Raw genomic sequence first — 23,907 nt, 5'->3', positions numbered from 1 at the left:
ACTAGAAGGCAGCAGAGCTCAGATTTTAACTTCATCTCTGGCAGCAACAAGCTTAACAGGGCAAAAGTTCTGGTTAGATTTTATAAGACTTTACTTTTCAAATTATAACCAAAGATACTCACACAAGCATGGTGCGCAACTTCAGGAAGTCATTGTGCTCAGGATTCTCCACCTCTACTACACCCCAGGGGTACAGACGACCACGGATCTTCTTCCCCTTCACTTCGATAAGCTGGTTGGAGCCAATGACAGCAAAGGGAATGCTTGCCTGGGAAAGGAAGTCAAATGTTAGTGGACACCCAAAGGCAGAGGAAAGAATATGTGGAAAATAAAGGTATCAGCGAGGAGCAGTTCCAGTGAAGGGAAGCAAAGATGAATGGGAAGAGAATGCTGAACCAGCAGAGGGAAATGGCGGACCTCCTATGGGAAAAGATGGCATTAGCTGAGTGCCCCTCTCTCACCTTCAGGACTCTAGTCTGCTCCTTGAACTCCTCGTCCTCGTCAGAGTCGGCATCAGGTAGCTGATAAATTTTTATCCCTTGTTCTGCAATCTCATCCAGGATCTGAGAAGTGGAAACAAGAGAAACTGAAAGAAGAGGCCATGCTGTGGCGTCACTGTGATCCTGAACTCTCCCACTGTGATGGGAATCTCAACTTGAGCCCAACAAATGTGCCACTGCAAATACTACAAGACGGGTCAGCTTGACCTTTACCAACAGGGTACTGCAGCAGTCCAGAAAGCCAGATGTCTCATTTGAACAGTAAAATGTTCACATTGTTGCTACCTATGAGGACCATTTCATTTTTATTAAAACCTCTAATCATATATCCTAACTAAAACAAAATAAACTAAAACAACATCGATACAGCTGATAACTGCAGCAGACCATTCCAGCTCGGCATATAGGTACTGTTCATCCAAACACATTTTCTCTGGAAAGACCAATGTCAACTTTTTTTCAGGCTGTCAGCAGGATTATGGAAAAAGGAAAGAGAAAAATATTTCAATCTTTATGCGGATGCTCTTTTTAGAACGAGCTGACAGATTATCTGCTCTTAAAGCACCTCTCCAGTCCTGGAGAGTCTCCAAATGGTGCACTGGTTCACAGTACATTCACTGTAAACTGTGAATTATATGTAGAAAATAACAGCCGCTGTCCCATAAACAGAAAGTAAGGAAACTCTACTGAGTAATAGGAGGGTGTGAGTGAGCACCTGTTGTTGCAGCAGCACATTTAATTAAAGACCCCTGTGGAGGAGAAGGAGTTGAAACAGAAAGGTTAGACAGGTGAAAAAAAAATAGCCTGTGTGCGCCTCAAACTTCCAAAGAGTCCGAAACAAAGATCTCGCCCTCCTTTATTTCTTCTCTGACCGGTGAAGAAACAAGCTGAAACAAAGGAGCTTTCTTCTCTGCTACCGCTGGGACAGATGTCAGTATTTATTATTGTAAACATCAAAGCTGCATTTTGCTTTTGTGTTCCCGAGAGGAGAATTTTGAAAACGACAATGCAATCTTGTGTAATGGTGCCAAAAAACGTCAAGCGCTGTTTTCCTGACTTTTTGGGGACTTTCAAGTACTATAGTGTATAATAGGATGGTGGTGAGTCAGCCACCAGCCTGGGAAGTGAGTGCAGCTTTTCCTACGGAGTGCAGCTCCTGTTTAAGTCCTTGTTATGGCTGTCGCTTGTTTTCTCAGTGAGCTCTGCACGCAGTGTATGTGAGATAGTGTGTGCACGGCGGAGAGTCGGGTATTGTTGTGGGCCAGATCTAAAAACAAACAGGCTTTGCAGGACCGAGAGGAGACTGTGACACCAGGCTAGAGCCTCAGTTTCTCCCTCACGTACTCAAACACCAGATTTACAGGGACGTTCTACACGGAGGCTCGATAAACATCACTCTGGTGAGGTAGCACAGACAGAATTTTGGGAAACTATGCACCCAGCGGGAAAATAAACATGTGTGACACAATGACACGAAAAAAAAAATGAAACAAACAAATCCTGTAAAACAAGTAGATTAGATTAGACACAAATGCAGATGTGATATGTGATAAAACAGAAAGAAATCCAACAAAAAAGTGAACTGAAGAACTGATAAAAACAGAATAACAGTTTTTTACAAATGCAAAGTACAATTAAATATCTACAAACCTGCATCAGTCATTGCGCAAACACAAGTCTGTTGTCTGCCATCATCTGTTTCCAGACCTTGTTAATCCTAAATGGCTGTTTACCTGAATTATTCTGTTCTGTAACATGTGCTTAGCACAGGCTGAGACCTATAATCAAGACCGCTAATGGATCATGTGATTTCAAAACCACCACTCGCTCCAAATACCTGTTGTCTCCTGCCGATTTACTGTACACAATGTAGGCCTTAATCCCCAACGCTACACCAGCCTCTCCTTCTCGTAATTGAGTGTTTTAGTTGGCACAGGGATATTGGCAGTGGGAACCAAGTTAACTTTATGACCATCATGTCAGGCCATAATACGCCACACACTCCCACCCCACTGTTATGATTGGCTTTAGTGGTTTGTTCGAAGCTGTCGGAGCAGCATACAAACAATTCAACTCCAGACTCTGCCTGAGCATTAATTAGAAAAGGAAGCCAACAATTTATCGGTTTACATCACAGAATATGAAGTGATGTTTGTAGAAAGACTCCATCATGCTGGGCAGCTCTGAGTCCAGTGTGAGGGTATGATATGAAATGGTACTGTTAGGTTTGAAGATTAGAAATAGGGCAAACGGCAGGTGAGTCATGCAAGACGTGTATTTACAGAGAAAAGCTGGTATCACTCAGTTCTTGAAATAGGAGTATGAAATATACTGTAACAATTATGTACAGCCCAAATATAGCATACCCGCAGGTCTATACATAGATATAATTACACAGTAGTGGTGGGAGATGTGACTAAGCACTTTTTCAACTGCAAAGTAGGTTGAGCCAACACCTCCAATCATAAAGAAACAAGATGCAAACCCATCATTAGAGGGATTCCACATTCATCTCTTAACCTGCCGAGGGAAAAATATTTTCAGGATTTGTTCATTCTCATAAGCTAAGCAAAAAAAGAATATGAATGACTCAAACACCTGCCAAGCTATGAACAAACATCACTGGAAGGAAACAAACACCAGCCAAAGAAAAGAACACAGAAACAAAAAAAGGGGATTGTGGTGATCACTGTAGTACTGGCATTCAACAGGTGACTGCATGCACAAGCAAACACTCCCAACTATTAAAGGCTTTTTTCGTGTGATTGCTGAGGATAGAGCTGAGTCTCTTGGTTTGGTCTGATTTGTATCCAATAAAGTCAAACTGTGGCATGGAACAATACTTGGAAGGAGAAACATGGCGCAAAGTACTCTTGGGAACTCAACAATGCAGACATAGAAGAATAACATTACAGAAAGCCAAAAAGGATTTAAAAAAAAACTGCATTTCAATTCCAATCAACCGTGACCAACTAAGAATCGTAAGACTAAAGATCAGACCAAGAGCACTTTCAATAAGGTTTATGTAACCTTAAAGATGCATGCCAGCTTCTTCAAGGAAGCTATGGGAATAAAACAATGCATCCCTGCCAGTAGAAGCAGGACATCCGAGTAGCTTTCAAACCTTCTTTCATACCAGAAACTCCTTAAACCTTATGATGCACTATTCCAATTTCTTCATTAGAGACTGAGAGAAACCGAACAGATTTGTTAAGACTGACCCACATGGAGGGTCGCTGCTTGTTATGAGATTAAAGGACAGGGGTCCCTTTTTTCCTTTTTTTTTTTTTCTTTTTTTTTTCTAAATGACATCAGAAACAGCAGTATGCGACATTACGTGATGGCAGAGCTTCAGTTCATCCTTTGTCATTTTTTTTTTTTTTTTTTTTTTTTAATAAATAGGACAGGGGGAATGAATGAGAGAGAGAGGGGGAGAGAAAGAAAGAAAACCAAAGGGGAGAAGAGACGGTGAGAAGGGGGGGGAAGAGAGAGAAAAAAAAAAAAAAACTCCTGGGTCACCTGTATGGAGAAAAAAAACAAACAAACAAACAAACAAACAAAAACAAACAGAGGAGACAGCAAACAACAAAGAGCAACATAATAATAGAGAAAACAAAGCACCATCACAATAAACTAGCTAGTCATAGATATCAGTATTTACTAAGTAATAAACGATATTGTGCAGCACGCAAGATAGACAGCGCACAGTGTGCTTTGAGGCAGCAGCCAAGAAAGCTTTAGTCCGCGTCTGTGAATACCCATGTGTGCATACCTGTGTGGATCAGCATGCTTGCATTCCAAAGGTTTCTCCATGTAATGATCTGCTAGGGAGTGTGGGGGGGCCACAGCCCCGTCCTCCAGGGTGTGAAGCGGGTATGGAGGAGATCAAAACTCCAGACATCCAGAGGCCCCCAGAACACAAGAGACCATGGAAGACCAACAGAGGGGCAGCCGCGCCACTGTCCCAGTAAGAGCTGAGGAGAGTCCCAGATGAGGGCTCGCCCAGCAGCCGCGGAGCAGAAGTCAGGGGGAGTTGCAGTGACGCGCCCGTGAGCTCCGCCGGCCCCCAGCTGCGCCTGAGTGACCGAGCCCTAGGCCGAGAGGCCGGGGGCACCCCACCTCCAAAGGGGCCCGAGCGAGCCCCAGGCCCCAGGCCCCGACAAGCGGCCGCCAAGGAGTGAGCCGGTGTGTACCCGGACGCCCACCCCCAGACACAAAGAACCACCAACACACCGACACCTGAGGGAGTCCGCCACCGGCAGGGGAAGTGGTGGTGGGTGGAGATAGGCCTCCAAACCTTGGAGGGCCTGAGGTGTCCCCAGAGAGGTGGCGTCTGATACCCAACCTGACATATAGACACAGACATACAGGCACACACAGACACAAACATCCATTCCCACCCTCATGCTCTCATATGCACTCACTCCACACTCAACCAACGTGGAGACAGACATAAAGAGACGCTGTACGCACAATCACACTCCCCAAGCGTACTCTACAAACCGGGTCTAGGTACCCTTGCCCCTGGAGGGGGGAATTGCACCCAGACCCAGGTGGTGTTACCCTTTTCCCTGCGGTGGGGAGAGGCAGACCACCCCGACTCCGCAGCAGCAGGGAGGCCCCACACCCCAGACCGCAGTCGGACGGCCAACTCCTCCTACTAGCCCTCCCGCTCCAGCAGGCCGCAGAGAATGGGGGTGGGAGAAGACTCCAAACCTCCCTCCACCCGCTCATTGTAGTGTTGATGCATATGTGTTCTAAGGTGCAATTAAAACCCAGGAGGGCATGGAGCTACCTGCCAAGGAGCAGCAGGTAAGCGCATAGTCCCTCCTGCTAACCCTCAATGACTAAGTGTATTTAAAATTGAGAGGTGGGCAACGACGTCAGGGGTGAGGTGTACACCCTGATGGTGATTTGGACTCCGTGATTGTGCCCACCCCCAAGATCCTATATGTATGTGTAATGAGAGTGTGAATAATGTGAATGTCTAAGTTGTGGGATAAAATTGAGGCAGAGGCAGCCAGAAGGGGACAGGGGGGGGGGTAGCCTCCTCTGCACCCTGGTGACATACCCCCACTCCAAGGCCCTGCATGTGTGGGTGGTTGTGGAGGAGCGGGAAGAGGGAGGCAGCTGGAGATGGGGAGGGAAGGAAGGGAGGGGCAGGTAACCCCTCCCTGGGGCCAGCTCCCCCGCTGACCCCAGTAGGCACTCCCACCCTCCGCGACCCGCCAGGGAAGGGGGGCCCAGGCCCATCAGACCGGGGCCCAGTGCAGTAGCGCCCCCCGGCTCCACAGAGCCCTGGACAGTCCACCCAACCCCACCACAGAGAAAACTGCACCCACCCCACCAACCACACATCTTCCAGACTACATAAGACGGTAAACGCCCAGGCTGAGATCTTCCTCCACCTCTCCTGTATCTCCCCCTCCTGCAGAGAGTTCCTGAGAGAAGAAAGCTCCTGCAAGATGTGACCACCCCCCCCACCAGTTGAAGAGCCCCCCAGGCGGCTCGATGCACCGGCGGCACCCTGCTCCAGGGCCGGGCCCCCATGCACCCACCCGCCCACAACCCCGGCAACACACCAACCAGGACCCGAGCCCCCGAGGCCCGGCCCGGGCCCCAGCCCAGAGACGGAGCGCCCCCAGAACCTCACGCCCATCCCGGACCCACCCAGGGGCAGCCAGGTTGCCAGGTCAGTAACCCACGTCCGTCAGCACAGACCCTCCCCTAGCCCCGCTGCACGCAGCCGCGAGGAAACAGTCACCTGAGAGCCAACAGAGCCCTCAACCGGACGTGACCGCTACCCCGGGTTGAGCCCCCCAAGGAAGATGCCTCCGGGAATCCCTTTTTTCCAAGGCTGAAGACATTATTAAAGGAAAATCCACAGTGTGCCTCTTGTAAGACTCCAGTAGGTCCAACTGTGTGTAAACTACTGCTTGCTCTACACCTTATAAAGCCATGCACTTACTTTAATGTTTAATTTTTACTTTTCTGAAGGCAAGAGCTAATATAGGAGTACTGTAAAGGTTTTCAAAGGTCAACTGGAACTAAAACTGGCATTGGTATTTACAGTGGGGCAAAAAAGTATTTAGTCAGCCACCGATTGTGCAAGTTCCCCCACCTAAAATGATGACAGAGGTCAGTAATTTGCACCAGAGGTACACTTCAACTGTGAGAGACAGAATGTGAAAAAAAAAATCCATGAATCCACATGGTAGGATTTGTAAAGAATTTATTCGTAAATTAGGGTGGAAAATAAGTATTTGGTCAATAACAAAAATACAACCCAATACTTTGTAACATAACCTTTGTTGGCAATAACAGAGGTCAAACGTTTACTATAGGTCTTTACCAGGTTTGCACACACAGTAGCTGGTATTTTGGCTCATTCTTCCATGCAGATCTTCTCGAGAGCAGTGATGTTTTGGGGCTGTCGCCGAGCAACACGGACTTTCAACTCCCGCCACAGATTTTCTATGGGGTTGAGGTCTGGAGACTGGCTAGGCCACTCCAGGACCTTCAAATGCTTCTTACGGAGCCACTCCTTTGTTGCCCGGGCGGTGTGTTTTGGATCATTGTCATGTTGGAAGACCCAGCCTCGTTTCATCTTCAAAGTTCTCACTGATGGAAGGAGGTTTTGGCTCAAAATCTCACGATACATGGCCCCATTCATTCCGTCCTTAACACGGATCAGTCGTCCTGTCCCCTTGGCAGAAAAACAGCCCCATAGCATGATGTTTCCACCCCCATGCTTCACAGTAGGTATGGTGTTCTTGGGATGCAACTCAGTATTCTTCTTCCTCCAAACACGACGAATTGAGTTTATACCAAAAAGTTCTACTTTGGTTTCATCTGACCACATGACATTCTCCCAATCCTCTGCTGTATCATCCATGTGCAAACTTCAGACGGGCCTGGACATGCACTGGCTTCAGCAGCAGAACACGTCTGGCACTGCGGGATTTGATTCCCTGCCGTTGTAGTGTGTTACTGATGGTGACCTTTGTTACTTTGGTCCCAGCTCTCTGCAGGTCATTCACCAGGTCCCCCCGTGTGGTTCTGGGATCTTTGCTCACCGTTCTCATGATCATTTTGACCCCACGGGATGAGATCTTGCGTGGAGCCCCAGATCGAGGGAGATTATCAGTGGTCTTGTATGTCTTCCATTTTCTGATGATTGCTCCCACAGTTGATTTTTTCACACCAAGCTGCTTGCCTATTGTAGATTCACTCTTCCCAGTCTGGTGCAGGTCTACAATACTTTTCCTGGTGTCCTTCGAAAGCTCTTTGGTCTTGGCCATGGCGGAGTTTGGAGTCTGACTGTTTGAGGCTGTGGACAGGTGTCTTTTATACAGATTATGAGTTCAGGTGCCATTCATACAAGTAACGAGTGGGGGACAGAAAAGCTTCTTACAGAAGACGTTACAGGTCTGTGAGAGCCAGAGATTTTCCTTGTTTGAGGTGACCAAATACTTATTTTCCACCCTAATTTACGAATAAATTCTTTACAAATCCTACCATGTGGATTCATGGATTTTTTTTTCCACATTCTGTCTCTCACAGTTGAAGTGTACCTCTGGTGCAAATTACTGACCTCTGTCATCATTTTGAGTGGGGGAACTTGCACAATCGGTGGCTGACTAAATACTTTTTTGTCCCACTGTAGCGGTTCATTTTAATAGTAAAGAAATGTTAGAACCAAGGTGAAAATTGTCAATGCATTGTTATTTGGCAACCAACTTTTATTTCACCATCTTTGTATACTGGTGCCACTATACAAATTTGCTTAATACGTTACAACCTTATATAAGAGATGCTTGAAGCAAAGACTTTAAAATATATTTTTTAATTAAAAAAATAAAAAGGGCATTTAATGCAAATGTAATCAGTAAATGCGTTAAAAGATGAGCTATAGCTGGAGTTTCACACTGGATAAACAAATATTATGGTCAAAAACACATTTTCTGTTAATGTGTTTCAAGTCACAGTAAATCTCATGAAAAATAGAGTATTGATGGGTCTGATGATGGATTTCTACTTTCTGCGTGACAAAAAAGAAGAAATATGAGCAAGCAGCAATATAGCCTTACAAAAAATAAAAGGGACAGTACTGTTAAACAACACCATGATAAAAATGGTCAAAAAGCTGTCTAGAAAGGTATGACCCCTTAAGACTTTTCCAAACTCATAACAAGACTTCTAATTCTCTCTCACAAAATCAAAGCACGTAGGTTTTAATGAAATATGTCAACAAATATTGACACTTGCTAGAGAGTACTGAACTCGTATCTTTGTAAATAACATTCCAGAAAACACATTTCACATACCTTCACATATAAACCTACTATTTAGCTTCCAAATACAACCTCAAGACACATGAGACCGAACACTTTTGTCTTGCAAGGAAACGCCTTTCAGCTAACCGGCTCTCTCCTGCCTGCAGGGAGTCTGAGGGGGTGAAGGAGCCCCAACAATACCTGATCTGAGGGGGTCGGAGGGGGATTTAGATCTCATACCAGCCATCTAACCCAACACACACACACACACACACACACACACACACACACACACACACACACACACACACACACACACACACACACACAGCTAAGTGCTAACATACTGTGTTCAACTGGTATAATCTGGCATTAGTAGCAGGAACAGAGCTTGTATGTTACGTGCATGGAGCCTTGTAGCTCAAGGAGGTCAGTGATTCACCAAAGTAAAAGAACAACAACAAGGCAGGTTAAAAAAAGCCATTGTGACCAGACAATCTACAGACTAAATCCCCCAGAAAGTTCCCTTAAAAGTACAAAACTAATTGTGACACACAGCAGCACCAGTAGAACACCACAACACACAGAAACACTATCTAGAAATATTTTGTTGGTCCAGATTTGAATGTTTTTAAAGTGAGGTACTGATGTAAAGTACAAAGGAAGTCCTACAATCATAGTACCACGAAGGTATCGTATGAGTAATAATGAACAAACAAACACACAGCCACCCACACTCCTATTGTCTGGGCTAAGCATTAGTACAGTTAAGACCACCCACCTTTCCTTTGATCAAAGAGCATACACAGAGATACAATTGAGCCATTCACGTAATCTTGTATTTATGTGAGATTTAAAAGAGGACAGCCACAAACCAAGTTTTGTGACTTTATTTGCTAATCAAAAGGGACTCAACAGCTTCAAGTGACTCATCAGCAGTAAGCCAAAGTCCAGAAATGATCTTTTCAGATTTGTAATGCTACAGTTGAGCCACACTTTCTTCACTTAAAAGCAATTAATAGTGTGTAACAGAGTTGTGTGTTCCATGAGACAAAAGGCCTATTTATTATTTTAAAATCTTTGGAGATGGGGAACGTTCCCTGGCACAATGACCAAAGGAGGGCATAAAAATAAATATATCACCCTGTTTGAAACACTGGAAGGAAAAGGATCAAGCACAAGCTGATCAGGGCTTGACACAAGGAACTTGCAATCACCCCCATAATCTCACTGATAAGGTACCAGTCTAAGCCTGCACCAGTGTTGGTTACTTGAAAAAAGTACCGTAAGCAGTAACTAATTACTGATTAGTAATCAATTACTGATTAGTAATCAGTAAGTAATTACTGATTACTTCCCCCAAAAAGTAATCCTGTGACTTTACTTTTGAAAATAATTAGTAATTAGTTACTTTAAAAAAAAAGATTTACAACCTGAATAGGTAATAAAGCAATAGATCTTTCAGCCCAATTCTACTTTTTCTGCATAATTCATCATATAAAATGTAATCAAATGAAAAAGTCTCTTTTTGAAACTTGTTTTATTAGTTTTAATCTTTTAACTTTATGCATCAAGCAAACATTAAATTATATGCAGCATTTTGCAGCACCAGAAATTTGTTTCTGTGCTTACACTCACTCTTTCAAATAGATGCAAGTAAAACACAGCAGAAAATAAATAAAATCAAAGACTCAGTGGTCCTGTTGCTCTATTTTTACCTGTATAGCAGGAGTGGGACAGGCGGAGGTTTGCCCTGGTGCAGGTGTGTCGTAGCGGTCAGTGGAAGGATCTGGGAGTTTCACATTCCCGTGGCAGCGTACTGTTGGTGCTTGCTCGGAAGTTTAGGGGTTTTTTTTCGCTGTAAAAATAAGTTTTCTTCCCACGCAGTGAACAGCGAATGCTAATGTTTTTGTCACTTTTTACGGAATCTAACTCAAAGTAAGGTCAGTACTTCCACGCCTTAAACACTGCACGGTCATATGCGCTCCCACACTCGATATATTATCCTTTGTTGATCTGCACACAGCTGTTGCCACGAATGTCGCACTGGCTTACGTCATTGTCATGAGACACTCTCGCAAAAAAAAAAAAAATCACCGTTTTAGTAATGCAGTAACGCAGCGTGCTTACGGGAAAGTAACAGTAATCAAATGACCTTTTTTGCAATAGTAATCCCTTACTTTACTCGTTACTTGAAAAAAGTAATTGGATTACAGTAAGGCCCATCTCTGGCCTGCACAATAAGAATTTAAACTGAAGCTCATCAGGAAACTCCCACAAACTACATATCATTAATCATGTGCGTATAATTACCTCAAAAATATGAGGTAATATCCTAGAGTAACATATCTGACTACTAATCATGCATTGATTTTGCCATTTAACTAAACTTGGTTCAAATTATTAAAATTAGAGAGAAAGTTTAACGCAAAAAAAAAAAAAAAAAAAAAAAAGAGGTGAACAAGTTAGGTATGATCACTATTTATGAATTTTTGTATTGAATTTATTCAATAATTCATTTTTTTAATGTATTATTTTCTTTTACCTTTATTTTGGTGATATTTAGTTTTACACATTTTGCAAAAATAATCGGTGTAAAAAGCTGCAGCTTCAGCCTTTTCAGTAAACTATGTGGATTCTTTCAGTTTAGGTAAATTTTTTGTTCTCAATGTTTATTTAATCGGGTTTCTGTGTCTGGTTTCTGTCACTTAAAAAAAAAAAAATTAATAGTGATGCAAATAAAAACAGTCCTTATTATTACCGACTGTGTCGACACTGGTAACGTGCACCAGTGGAGAGCTTATTCACAAAGTAGGAGTATGGCGGAGGAGTTGGGTACATGGTAGTAAGTAACAAAATGCTGTGCGAACAAGGGCAAACAGAAAGATAAGGAGAAGAAAGAAGAGGAGACGAGGAAGACTTGAAAAAGAGGCTGCGGTATTGTTTGCGGTCTACAGGCTTGCGCGAGAACAGCAGAGGGGCTGGGTTCTCTGGCCTTCACTGACCTGTGACTTTAGTCTTTACACAAAAGGAAAGAAAGCTCACACAGTCGCAATCAGCTTAATACAACTTTCTTACGCCTTTGCCTATAGCAAAGGCATCCTTATCCACTCTTTTACCTTTTAGTGCAAATTCCTCACACTTTAAATATGCTGATCACTTCCAAAAATCACAGACTGGGATCTTAGATGTTTTCCCTTTGTTCTGGGCAGTGTTTATTTTAGGCACATTTAATCAAAGCATGAAAACAACACACAGCGACTCGTAATTTGCTTGAGAGAGGTAATTCGTCAGTGCAAGCAGCTGGCCCAGTTTTTAGTTACATTCACATAAATCTTGGATTTCTATTAGTTTTTTAAGCTTCCTCTCTTCCTCAATTTTATACAAAAAAGGTGGCTGTTGAAATCAGTCAATTTTAGTGTTGTAGCTACAGAAGGGAAAAAATAGAAATATGCACTCTATTTTTTTTTTTAGATAAGAATAAAGGTCTTTACTCTTTTTTTGCTCATCTGGATTCCACTTTAAACCAGCTGTGTACCATCCTCTTCACTCAAACAGAAAACAACCAGTAAAGCACTTTCAGACTAAATCCCCACACAGGATATGACTTTAGGGACCCAGACTGAGAGGATCAGACCCTCAATATACCCTCCTCAGGGCAAGTTATGAGCTAGAGACCACGATGACTCTGGTGAAGGAAATTGGCATTAGAACAAGCGTAAAAAAAAAAAAAGAAAAAAGAAAAAGAAAAAAAAGAGGACACAAAGATGAAGGGCGAGAAAATAATAGGCTGGTGGGGGAAGCACTGCCAGGAAGGGAAGAACTGGTTAAAACGCAGGCAAATGACGAGTAGTTCCGGTGAACGCTTGTTCAATTTGTTCTTTGAGCCTGAGCTGTGCTACTTGTGTCTTGTCAGTGGAACAGTCTTGACACGTTGCAGGAAATTTATATTGTTCTATACAAGCTGTTTCCCACTAATAATAGGGGAAAGGACTGTACGAGCCTTTGAGGGAGGGGAAACAAATTCTCCGAGCGGTGAGAAACTGCTCTCCAAAAAACAAACTAATAAATTGTGTGGGAGAAACACTGGAGGTTATCAATCATTCTCCAGCATTCAGCTTTCTGGCAGGTTCTTGGCTGATAGTGCTCTGACCTCAAAGGAAGGCCTTGGTGCCATACTGTACAGGACTGTACAGCAGGAGTCAGGCACGTATACCTAAGAGCCACTTGAACTTATCTGATCAACCCAACAAATACTCCCGTCCATTTTCCCGAGAGACACTTAATAGAGATTAATGGGCATTACCATGGCACGTCAAACTTCTAAACATGCAAAAAAAACAGATTACTGGGTCAGATATGTGAAATATCCTGAATTCATTGTAAATTAGTCAGCCATCATTTTCATTCCAACATAATTTCCTATGTAAAGAGTGATGAAAAGTTCTGCTGCCCAATTTCATTTTGAACAATTTTGGACCATTTTACTGTCCCTTTGACTATTTGAAGAAGAAAGTTTGCGATTTCACCAGAACTGCCAAACTTGTACAGAGTAAACATCAAGTCCTGTGTCAATCTGAATTGACTTTGATGGCAATGATCCCACCACCAAGTAGGACTTTCAGGGAAAATAAACAGGTTGAGCATATGAAAGCAGATGCGCTGGGAGCTGAAAAGGAGGCAACATTGAAGTGCATAGAGCCCACATTGAAATCAGGTATGGTTTTTGTTTTTTTTAATGGGAAAAGATGTGGAAGTTCTTGATCTCACCCAGTATATGATTCATTTTAATGTAACTCAAAATGCTGGAAAGCAGCAGTAGAGTTTATGTGCTTCCACTTTCTAAAAGGAGTCTCTTGTTCACTGGTTCATCTTTTTACTTCAACAGTTAAATCAGTACAATTCTGTTCAACTTCAGCTGTGTTGTAATATGTATTTTCTTTTTTATTTAAAGACCAAAGATTGTAATACTGACACTAAAAAGTGCAGCTTTGCGATCATCAAAGTAGGGCATCCTTGTATATATGAAATACACAAAACCCACATAGAAGCGCCACAGCAGTTTAGTCATTTATACAAGGACGGAGATAAAAGTTGTACATGCCCAGATTGTAAACAAACAAGAGTCAGTAGGAATAATATACATTCCCAAGAGCCACATGGTGCCATTTTTAAATGTAGGGAAGATAGCTCATCATCATCGTCGTCGTTTATTTATATAGCACTTTAAAAACACACCTGGTAGACCAAAGTGCTGTACAATACAAATATAAATATAGTAATAAAATAGCAAAAACCAGACATAGCAATAAAATTAATGAAAATGTCAGTTACCCACAGAGTTAAAAGCCAGGGAATAAAAATAGGTTTTTAATCTGGACTTAAAAACTGGCACTGATGTAGCTTGTCTAATATGGAGAGGAGGTTATTCCAAAGCATCGGAGCTGCAACAGAGAATGGTCCGTCTCCTCTAAGTTTCAGCCTTGACTTAGGGACTGAAAGCAACAGCTTCTCAGCTGACCGAAGCGAACGAATGGGGACATGGTCCTCAACAAATCAGACAAATAAACAGGTGCAGACCATTTATAGATTTAAAAACCAATAAAAGGACTAGTTGCAAGCGTGACAAAGTGCCCTGCCCAACCCCTATTAAAAGAGAATTGCAATAATCTAAACGTGAAGTAATAAAGGCATGAATAACACTTTCCAAGTCACGCTTGGAAAGAAAGGGCTTAACCTTCGATAAACGTCTGAGGTGATAGAATGCTGATTTTACCACCCCATTTACATGACCATCAAAGGTAAGTGCAGAATCAATTTTTACTCCGAGATTTGTGATCGAACTCTTTAAATGGAAGTCAAAGCGGCAAGATCAACATCTGGAGCGTCAGAAACACGATTTGGGACAAATAAGATCGCTTCCGTCTTATGATCATTAAAATGTAAAACGTTTTTTGCCACCATGCTTTAACATCACTAAGGCAGTCAAGCAGAGGTCGACTTGGGAGACTATCTGAATGACTAAAAGGTAAATAAAGCTGGCAGTCATCTGCATGTAGATGGAATGACACTATGTTTTTGAAATATTGCGCCAAGAGGCAAAAGATACAGTGCAAACAATAATGAACCAAGAATAGATCCCTGTGGCACACCCCAAAGCAGAGGGGCCACAGGGGATGAAGCCGACCCCAACTTAACACAAAAGGTCCTGTTTGAGAGATAAGATTTTAACCACAACAGTGCTGAACCAGAAATTCCCACACAGTGCTGTAAGCGGGAGATCAGCAAATCGTGATCCACTGTGTCGAATGCAGCAGTCATGTCCAAGAAGACCAGCACTGCATATTTACCATGGTCTGTCGCTATCAGAACATCATTCATAACTTTTACGAGGGCTGTCTCCGTACTGTGAAATGGCTTAAAGCCGGACTGAAAGATTTCTGACAATTGAGAGTCATTCAAATAGTCCATCAACTGAGTATAAACAATCCTTTCCAGGATCTTACTAAGAAAGGGAAGTGTGAAAGGGAATGTGTCTAAAATTTTACATGACTGAACTGTCAAAGCCTGGTTTCTTAAGTAAAGGATGTATGACTGCATGCTTAAGCTCCTTAGGTACTTGACCAGACAAAAAACTAGTATTAATAATGTTCGGAATGTGTGGTCTGATGGTAGGAAATACCTTTTTGAGAAAACTGGGAGGAACGTCATTTGGAGAGCCACATGGGATTAGCTGACTAATCCTCTATATTTCCTGTTTTCTTCATCGCTTTAGATGTTATAGATCTTATTGGGTGTGGGTATGCGTGAGTTTGACAGTTTTGTTAAACTCTGCAGCTAATTGCTGCTCATTGTACAGTCGGAATTGTCTGTTAAGGGAACACTTAGCAGAGCATGTGAACAAACTGAAAGTTTAGCTGAAAATAGGTCAGATCAGAGTGATACTGTTACAGTATTTCCTTAGAGTCCCTTGTCCCTTATTATTTCTCACTTCACTTCTCCTGGCTAAACTTTTATAGTAAAGGGAGAAAAATACACACAAAATTAAACAAAAGTTGAGCCAAAACTCTGATAAAGACAGCTGACCTGCTGAAGGCTGGCAGCTGGAGCAAAAAGCCAAAAAGCTTGGGGGTTTCCTTCAGCTTGAGGTGGGGGTCAGCAGTGGCAGGAAACATGGTATTTTTTATTCTTAACTGCCAAAGGAACAGACTTGAGGTTTGAGTTGCAGTTAAGTGCAGTTACTGAGTTTTCATGTGCGCCCACTGTTAAATCCTGCTGTCTCAGTGAGTACAAGAAGAAATATCCTGAATGACCAACTGTAACCTGCAATTTGCTAAGATACTGCATCGGTGATTTCAAGAAATTTAACAGCCCAGGATTCTAACAAAACAGATTGGCTGTTTGGGAGAACAAAGCAGAGCTGGACTCCGGTCAGCCGATCAGCCTGACGCCTGCCAGACCACCGGCTCCGAGACCTGAATGAGAAGCAGGTGGGAGGTCTGGGCATCCGGGGAAGGTGAGGAGACAGGCTGACTTTCAATTAAAGAGGGCTGACAGAAAAAAGTTATTAGCAACTGAGGCACAATATGCTTTTTTACCAGCCTGCAAAGAGTGGGTCTTTTTCTCACTTAATCATTTCAAATACAAAAAGTGCTAAAGTTCAAAAATAATTTCTGATGTAACTTCTCAGTCTGAGGCAACATCTTTACATTAAAATCAATTAATTATATAAAAACAGAAAATGACATTATCAACCAACTAGTTCCAATTTTCTCTGAATTGAGACAAAAAGCACAGAAATAAGGAATACTCAAGTTGTCTCATAGATAGAAAAAAGGAAATAAGACAAGGAAAGACGGGGAAAATCCTCCTAAATCATCTGAAGCAAGACGTTATCAGCTGAACACACTGCTGTGAAGTGTGTGTGATGAGCGGTACTACAATGTCCTTCCCCTGTGGACAGCAGGAAGCTGAGAAGCGTGCAGGCAGGCAGGCAGACACTTGGGTCAGGTCCAAGAGGAAGTATGTGGGACATGTTGAAACTGGATGAAATGTGCTTCATCTAAATTATATACAACAAACTTTCCTCAGTCCATCCCTTCTACTGTTTCCTTTCTTGGTTTGTCCCTCCCTTTACTTTGAAACTGGTGATTTCATCAGAAACGCAAAAACTTAAAGCCGTTCATCAGCGCAATCACAGGGAGAAGTGCACGAGTGCTTTCTCACACGAACGCAAAGAGGTGTGACATGCTAAGCTGCCATTATAGACAGATAAGCTATATAATACTGTTTTGTTCCATTCTATGATTATAAGCCACTTTCTAATGGCGTACACATATATCTGCTAATTGGATTAACAGTGTCTTTAGTAAGTGGCATTTGGGCTTTGTGGTAGTATTTGAATAAAGATGATTACATGTGGTGTATACACCAGAAAACAGACATCTTAGGATTGAAATTATGTGTCTGTGGGTGTAAAATCAAACCCACCCTCCTCTTCAGGCGATCCCTCTCCTTCAGAGTCAGTGTGTCAGCCTTGGCAATGACTGGGACTATATTGACTTTGCTGTGGATGGCCTTCATAAACTCCACATCCAGTGGTTTTAGACTGGGAAAGAAGGAAAAACAAAGAGGGAAATTAGGACACAGTGAAAAACTGTTTTGAAATGACAAAAATGATAAAATTGGACAAGGAATAACTGCCTTTCACAGCATATGACAGTACTGAGAAACAAAGCAGAACTGAAATGTGTGAAAGGAACTCAAGTTAATCAAAAACGCTAATGCTAAAGATGTCATAAACAGCAAGAGTTGTGTAGTTTTGAAATACCCAAATTAAGGAAGTTCTGTTTTAGAACCACCAAACATGATTAAAAGTAGTGTGTTAAGTACCAGTCAGCTCATTTCTGGTGTCTTTAGTGTTGTGTCTGTGCTTACTTACCCATGTCCAAACGGAGAAATGAAGTAGAAGCAGCAATGCACTCTGTTGTCCACTATGTGTCTTCGATTCAGCCCACTCTCATCATGGAGGTATCGTTCAAATTGATTGTCGATATACTGGATGATGGTCTTAAAACTGAAATCAAATACAGAACATCCCATCCCCCCAAAAAACATTTATCTGCACCAGTAAGGAATTTGTTAGTTTTAATACACAACTTATTTTCACTCCAAGTTAGATTTTCTCATACACAAAGAGCAGGTTAGAGCTGTAAAACACCTGTCATTAGGTTAGAAGGGTCAAAGTGAAGAAATAGTTTCTCAGAATAAGGCCAGGACATACTTCCACTGAATTGAACACACAGGATGATATAGATCTTCAGAAACCTGCTTTAACTCCCACAAAAACCCTTTAGAGTGTAGTTTTACATGTCAGGCAATAGATCACTGATATTATAAATCCTCCCGGTTTATGACTGAATGAATAGGTCATTTCCAGTTGAAGGGGTTTATGTCCCTGTAAGAGCTGGAAATTCAATGGAATCAACTTAAAATGAAAGGTTTTGTTGCTGTAATTGGCACACCATCTCAACCTCCCTAACAACAGCAGTGTTACTTTTTAAAAAAAAAAGGAAAGCAGCCATTTTCACACCATCTGTTTCTGACTCATAAGATAAAAAATGTAGCTTTATATCTTCTAGCCAAACAGTCAAATATGAAAATCAACTTGTAGAATGAACATCATTCCTATTTCTATCAGTGTTAAACAAAGCAACCAAACATACATAACGTTAATGTTTAATCATACTATTCCATCAGTTTTAACTTTTACCTCTTTACCTTCTCAGTTCAGTAGTCTAAACTAGCGGTCCCCAACCCCCGGACCGGCACCGGTCCATGAGTCGTTTGGTACCGGGATGTGAGAGTTGTGAAAGTTATGGTTTTCAGGGTTTTGATTGTTTTTTATCGTTATTTTTTATCTTTTTTTTTTAATCATTTTTATCGTTAACTCTGTTTCCCTGGGTCTTTTCCCATGTGTTATGAATAAATCTTCCTTTTTTTTGGTACCAGTACTGGTTTTATTTTGTTGTATTTATCCGCGACACCTTAAAGGCCGGTCCATGAAAATACTGTCGGACATGAACCAGTCCGTGGCGCAAAAAAGGTAGGGGACGGCTGGTCTAAACTGTTGTCTGAAGAGTTGTTATGAAGAGGACCCAAGAATGTAGAAATACAGCTATGCCAGCACAATTAACAGGAAACGTATCCTGGACAGAGAGCCCACGTTGACAGTAGGACGCCCCACAAGTAAGCACACATACCGACACATTACAGACGCATACACACATAATAGGAGACACGGAGAATGCAGGGGGAGGAGAGGTAAGAAATAAGGAGCCTGAGACAAAACTTGGAAAAAAAGGTGCATCGGGGACAGGTGGGGAGGATAGGAGATCACGCTGCACACGTCTCAAGTTGTTCTAACTCCCCCACAACAACAAAAACAACATAACAAAAACACACCAGTCCTGGCTGTTGATGGCATCGCCGTATCCAGGAGTGTCAACTACAGTGAGACGAAGCTTCACTCCCCTTTCTTCGATCTCCACTGTTGATGCCTCAATCTGCACTGTCCGCTCAATCTTCTCTGTTAAAACAAATCATAAGAAAAATTACACCAGATTTGGCCCAAACCGCCGGTTTTGCCATATAAGAGTGATATGTGTTTTCTGAACTGTGAGGGCCTGGATAATTGTTTTCAAGCTAGAGCCCAAGTCCTAATCTAAGTCAAGTCATAAGTAGGGCAGGGTCACATTTTGAGACTGCAGCATTCTCAGCATTCCACTTGAAATAACACTTTGCTGGAGACATTGCAGTAGGCCTTTTTTAATATTAAAGTGTGTGTGTGTGTGTGTGCATACCTGCAGCACCAGGGATGTAACGTTCAGGGTAGAGATCAGTGAGAAACAGGCTGTTTATCAATGTGGATTTGCCCAAACCAGACTCCCCTGAAAAATAGAGACTAAACTATAAATCTGTACTTTCAAGAGAAAACATATGGAGTACTTCAAACCTTTTCTGGTATGCCCACTTTGAAACTTGAGCACTCGACCACTCACCTACAACCATGAGGGTAAATTCAAACCCTTTTTTCACTGATTTCCGGTGCACTTGGTTAGGCAGGTTAGCAAACCCTACATAACCTGCAGCATCTGGAAACTGTAGCACAAGAAAAACAAATAGGATCAGAAACTACAAAAAATAAGCTGCAAACTAGTCAGAAGTATATGTGATGTTTTGCATTTAGGTGATAGCATAGTATAACTATGTTACATGACATTTTTCTGCTTATTTCTTTCATCTGATAAATCCTCTAAACTCCTGCCTCATCATTTTATGAAGTCTAGGTGTACAGTTGAAGTGTATAAGAGAGAGATTGATGATGATACATATCACTGAGAAACTTTAAACACACAATAAAGCCAAGCCATGAAACAGTTGCATTTAAACAGGATATCCTCTGTGGATGCTTGTGAAGGCGTGTGTGTTAGAGATTACAAGTACCATGGCCCTTAATCACCAGATCCTTATTAGAAAACCACCCACCAAAAATCTGCATAGTTTAATCTAAACTGTGATGTGAGGAAATTTCTGACATTTACTCACCTTTCCTTTCTCTCCAGACTGAGACATCGCTACTGTTTATGTGATGTCTGTCAAGCCTGTAGGAGAGGGAAAAAAGAGTGGTAAATGACATGTCCTGCTGCGACCCATTGTAATGATTCAGATAACTTTTATGCATCATAAATATCTATTCAGTTGAACAATACATATATGTACACACACACACACACAACTTTTCACTCTGTAAAAGTTGTATCCAGCAAATTAATAATAACATTTTGTGTAGCCTATGAGCTCAACGAGGCCTTTGTTTTTCCTTATGTTTTAAAATTTTATTGCTGTTGTGACTTACACGGTTACACCCTTATGGTTAAATCAGTTGTTCAAGTTTAAGCCTGAAAAAACACTGATATCTGTTAAACCACCATAAAATAAGTGACATATTTATACTGGATTTATGCTGCACAGCTGAAAAAAAACACCCATTTGACTTGAGTCTGCTTCAATTTTCTTATGAAAAACAAAATGTAAAAAAACAAACAAACAATTAAATCAACCAAATCATGAATGTAATCATTTAGTTTAAAATACTGATATAAATTTAAAAACATTATTTTGTGGAAAGCAACTGAAACAACTTTTTGAATAGAATAATTAATTGATGTTTTCAAGGTTTTAGAGCTGTGCTGTCACATTGATTTGTGGGATCCTAATAACCTCAGAGAGCTACAAAGAAAGGTGGCAAAAAAACCTGTAGCAACAGCAAAAACTTTGATATTTGACTATTTCTTTTTATACAATTAGAAAAATGCTACATTTATACCTTATATCTTTGCAAAAAGACCAAAACATGTAGTCCAAGTTCAGATGCCGATGGCCACACCATTGTTAACACTATCACTCTCACTGCAGACGTTATCAAATCTGCACAAGTAACTTCCCAGACTCTCATTAAGCTGTTACAGTATTGCCTGCTCATTGCTCCTGGCTCTCCCTATGACCCTGAGCAGACGACAGAGCAACAGCCTCATTTGATAAATTCGCTACATAATGAATGAGCAGGAAGAACAGGCTCCATTTTATCACCAACACACTGGGAGTTGACAGGTGGAGTGTGATAAGCATTAGAAAGAGGCAGGCTCCTGTGTGTTGCCAAACGGAGATGCACTCTGGTTATGTAATCTTTGCCGGTGGAAAGACATGGCATGGGAACCTGATTTGACCGTGGCATTTGACAAACACATTTGTGGTCACCTGGGGAACCATTTCACGCTGTTAAATGTATTAGATGGTAGTTGGGAGTGGTCTGTATCTAGATCAAAGTGGGCAGCGATCTGTCCTGCTGACAGGGTGGTTTCACCAAGCACACAAGGAGAACAATGGCTGTTTATCCCTTTCGTTCCTGAAGCCTTTCCTATATAGGGCAGCTGGGCTTACAGAGAAGGGGAAACACGTGCCTGAACCCTGAAGACATTTTAAGACCAACCGCATGCAGGACAGTAAGGGGGGAGACTCAACCCATTTAGAATGGAGCAGTGCTGAATTAAGGTAAAGGGGCAATCCAAGTGATCAGAGACCATATGAGGCCTTGTCCTTAAATTCATCAACTTTAAAGCAATCTCCGTGGAAACCTTGAGTCCCTGGATTCATGTGGATGTTAACTGGATGAGTGCCATCTACATAAACATTGTCGCCAACCAAGCACTCAACAATAGCACTCCCTGATGACAACAGCCTCCTCCCTGCTGTCATACCACTGCTCTGAAATTGCTTGAATTACACTATAAAGAACCAGAAACCTGAATCCAGCCTCCAGTTCCCAGATACCAATCCAACCCATCTATGCAGCCTAGTTTCTGTTAGTTTAATTTCTGAGCCATAAAGAAAGGTAATTCTGTTAAAGCACAGAATGAGATGATAAACCAAAGACTTATGCTGCCGCTGACCCTCCAACATCTTTACACAGACTTTGTGGGTCTCAATTAGGACACTAATAAGAACATGACTAATGACTCAAGGCACCAACATTAAAAGACACCATGTGTACTCACACAATGGTGAGATGAATACACCCTCTAATATAATGGCATCACGTAATGCTTTGGAATGAGAAAGGATGACTGGAACAAGCTAAAGATTCAAAGATTCCAACCTACACTTTTGAGTTCCCAAGGATCTACTCTTTCAGACACAGAGGGCAAACCAAAATCTCCCATTGGCCAAGCCCTGGTGGATCAGAGCTACTCTGGCTGCACCGGATGAATAAATACAAAATTAAATAAGTGGTTATAATAATCAAATCCATGACAGAATTTTGCTCAAGTCACCACTAAATACAGAGTGAAGAATTTGGAAACAGAAAACCACCTGCTTCTTGTTATTTTTGCAAGTACTGTTAAAAATTAAAAATGTTTCAGAAATTTGAATACATTAGGAGGACAGGAAAATTTAATAGACAGCCAATCAGCAGACATACATCCTGAAAGAGTAGCAATATATTCAAGAATTCAGAAACGTTACCCTCATAGTGGCGCAAAGCATCAAAGTCAGTGAATGCAGCTTTCTGACCAAGACTGGTAGTGTTAGAATATCAGCGCCCTTTTTTTCCCCTAAGGAGGCTACTGAGAGCTAACCACTTTTACTAAGGTTTTAGTCTCGGAAACTGCATGACAGGCCAGCCAGCACATTGTGGAAACATAAATATTGCTGGCACAGTGCTGCCATGTTTGGAGTATGTACACATCACCCACAGTTTGAGGAAGGTTGAGCAAATCCCAATAGACACTACACACACTAAACACCGGGTGGGTGACACCATGGTTACACTCTATGGTCACAACTCATGACCTACAAAATCATTTGTTTCAGGCCTAAAAACACAACAAAGGCAGTTAATAATGTGTTTTTACAGTTAATGAGTATCTGAGTTAAAGCAGCAGCCCACACAAGTGCATTCAGTTGTGTTGCACACATACACACACTCTAAGTGTTATTCTTCTTCAGGCTCTGTGGGAACCAGCATTAGACCAGCAGCAGATTAATTAAACTGGTCCAATATCTCAGTTGTAATCTCTCAAAGACAACACTACAGGACAGACAGGCAGGAGGCACACTTCAATAATACGCTCTTAATAATGGCCATTTAATCGGCCAGGCTGCTGAGCTGCTTACATACACATACACACTGGCATCAGTGGGCCAGACATGGGGGAGATTAAACAGTTAGGGCCAAAAGGGAAAAATGCCACCTTAGAAAGCCAAAGTTGTTGGCATGTAATGCACTTACAGTTGATTTATTGGCTGGAGTGAAGCCACGAAGGACCAGCAATGCTAGAAGAACTATTCACCTTCCCTGACAGGCAGTGTCAAAGGTCTGCAGACTCGCTCTTCTTGGATTAAGGCCTCTCTGAACTTGTTGAAAAAGATGAAACAATGATTTAACAATGTGGAGACTTTATGAAGTCAGTGGCATAAGTACAAAAATGGTAAATTACTGGCAACTGATCAAAGCAACAGGAACCTCGGAGCAGCTGAGCATAATAAAGTGATGTTTGGCAAAAGACCTC

General features: G+C 42.0%; 1 protein-coding gene across 5 annotated transcripts in view; it reads right to left on the bottom strand.

Annotated features, from left to right (window-relative positions):
* Positions 1-23,907, bottom strand: part of zgc:63587 (septin-2) — a 31,168-nt gene that overhangs the window by 3,907 nt on the left and 3,354 nt on the right. For 2 of the 5 annotated variants that reach the window (XM_080308828.1, XM_026186473.2), the window contains exons 2-10: positions 23,628-23,752; positions 20,384-20,439; positions 19,837-19,936; positions 19,639-19,725; positions 19,241-19,364; positions 17,718-17,852; positions 17,267-17,384; positions 462-563; positions 123-268 (exon numbers count right to left, since the gene is read on the bottom strand). In XM_080308828.1, coding sequence (XP_080164954.1) covers positions 123-268; positions 462-563; positions 17,267-17,384; positions 17,718-17,852; positions 19,241-19,364; positions 19,639-19,725; positions 19,837-19,936; positions 20,384-20,410 — 839 coding nt within the window. In that variant the 5' untranslated portion in view covers positions 20,411-20,439; positions 23,628-23,752. The remainder of the gene's footprint in view (positions 1-122; positions 269-461; positions 564-17,266; positions 17,385-17,717; positions 17,853-19,240; positions 19,365-19,638; positions 19,726-19,836; positions 19,937-20,383; positions 20,440-23,627; positions 23,753-23,907) is intronic. The other 3 variants (XM_080308827.1, XM_080308826.1, XM_080308829.1) reach the window with 2 other exon arrangements.

The sequence above is a fragment of the Astatotilapia calliptera genome, chromosome 12 (genome assembly GCF_964374335.1).
Source record: "Astatotilapia calliptera chromosome 12, fAstCal68.1, whole genome shotgun sequence".
Classification (NCBI taxonomy): Eukaryota; Metazoa; Chordata; class Actinopteri; order Cichliformes; family Cichlidae; genus Astatotilapia; species Astatotilapia calliptera.
Note: the sequence above shows the minus strand (reverse complement) of the source record. Positions and strands in the feature narration are given on the sequence as shown.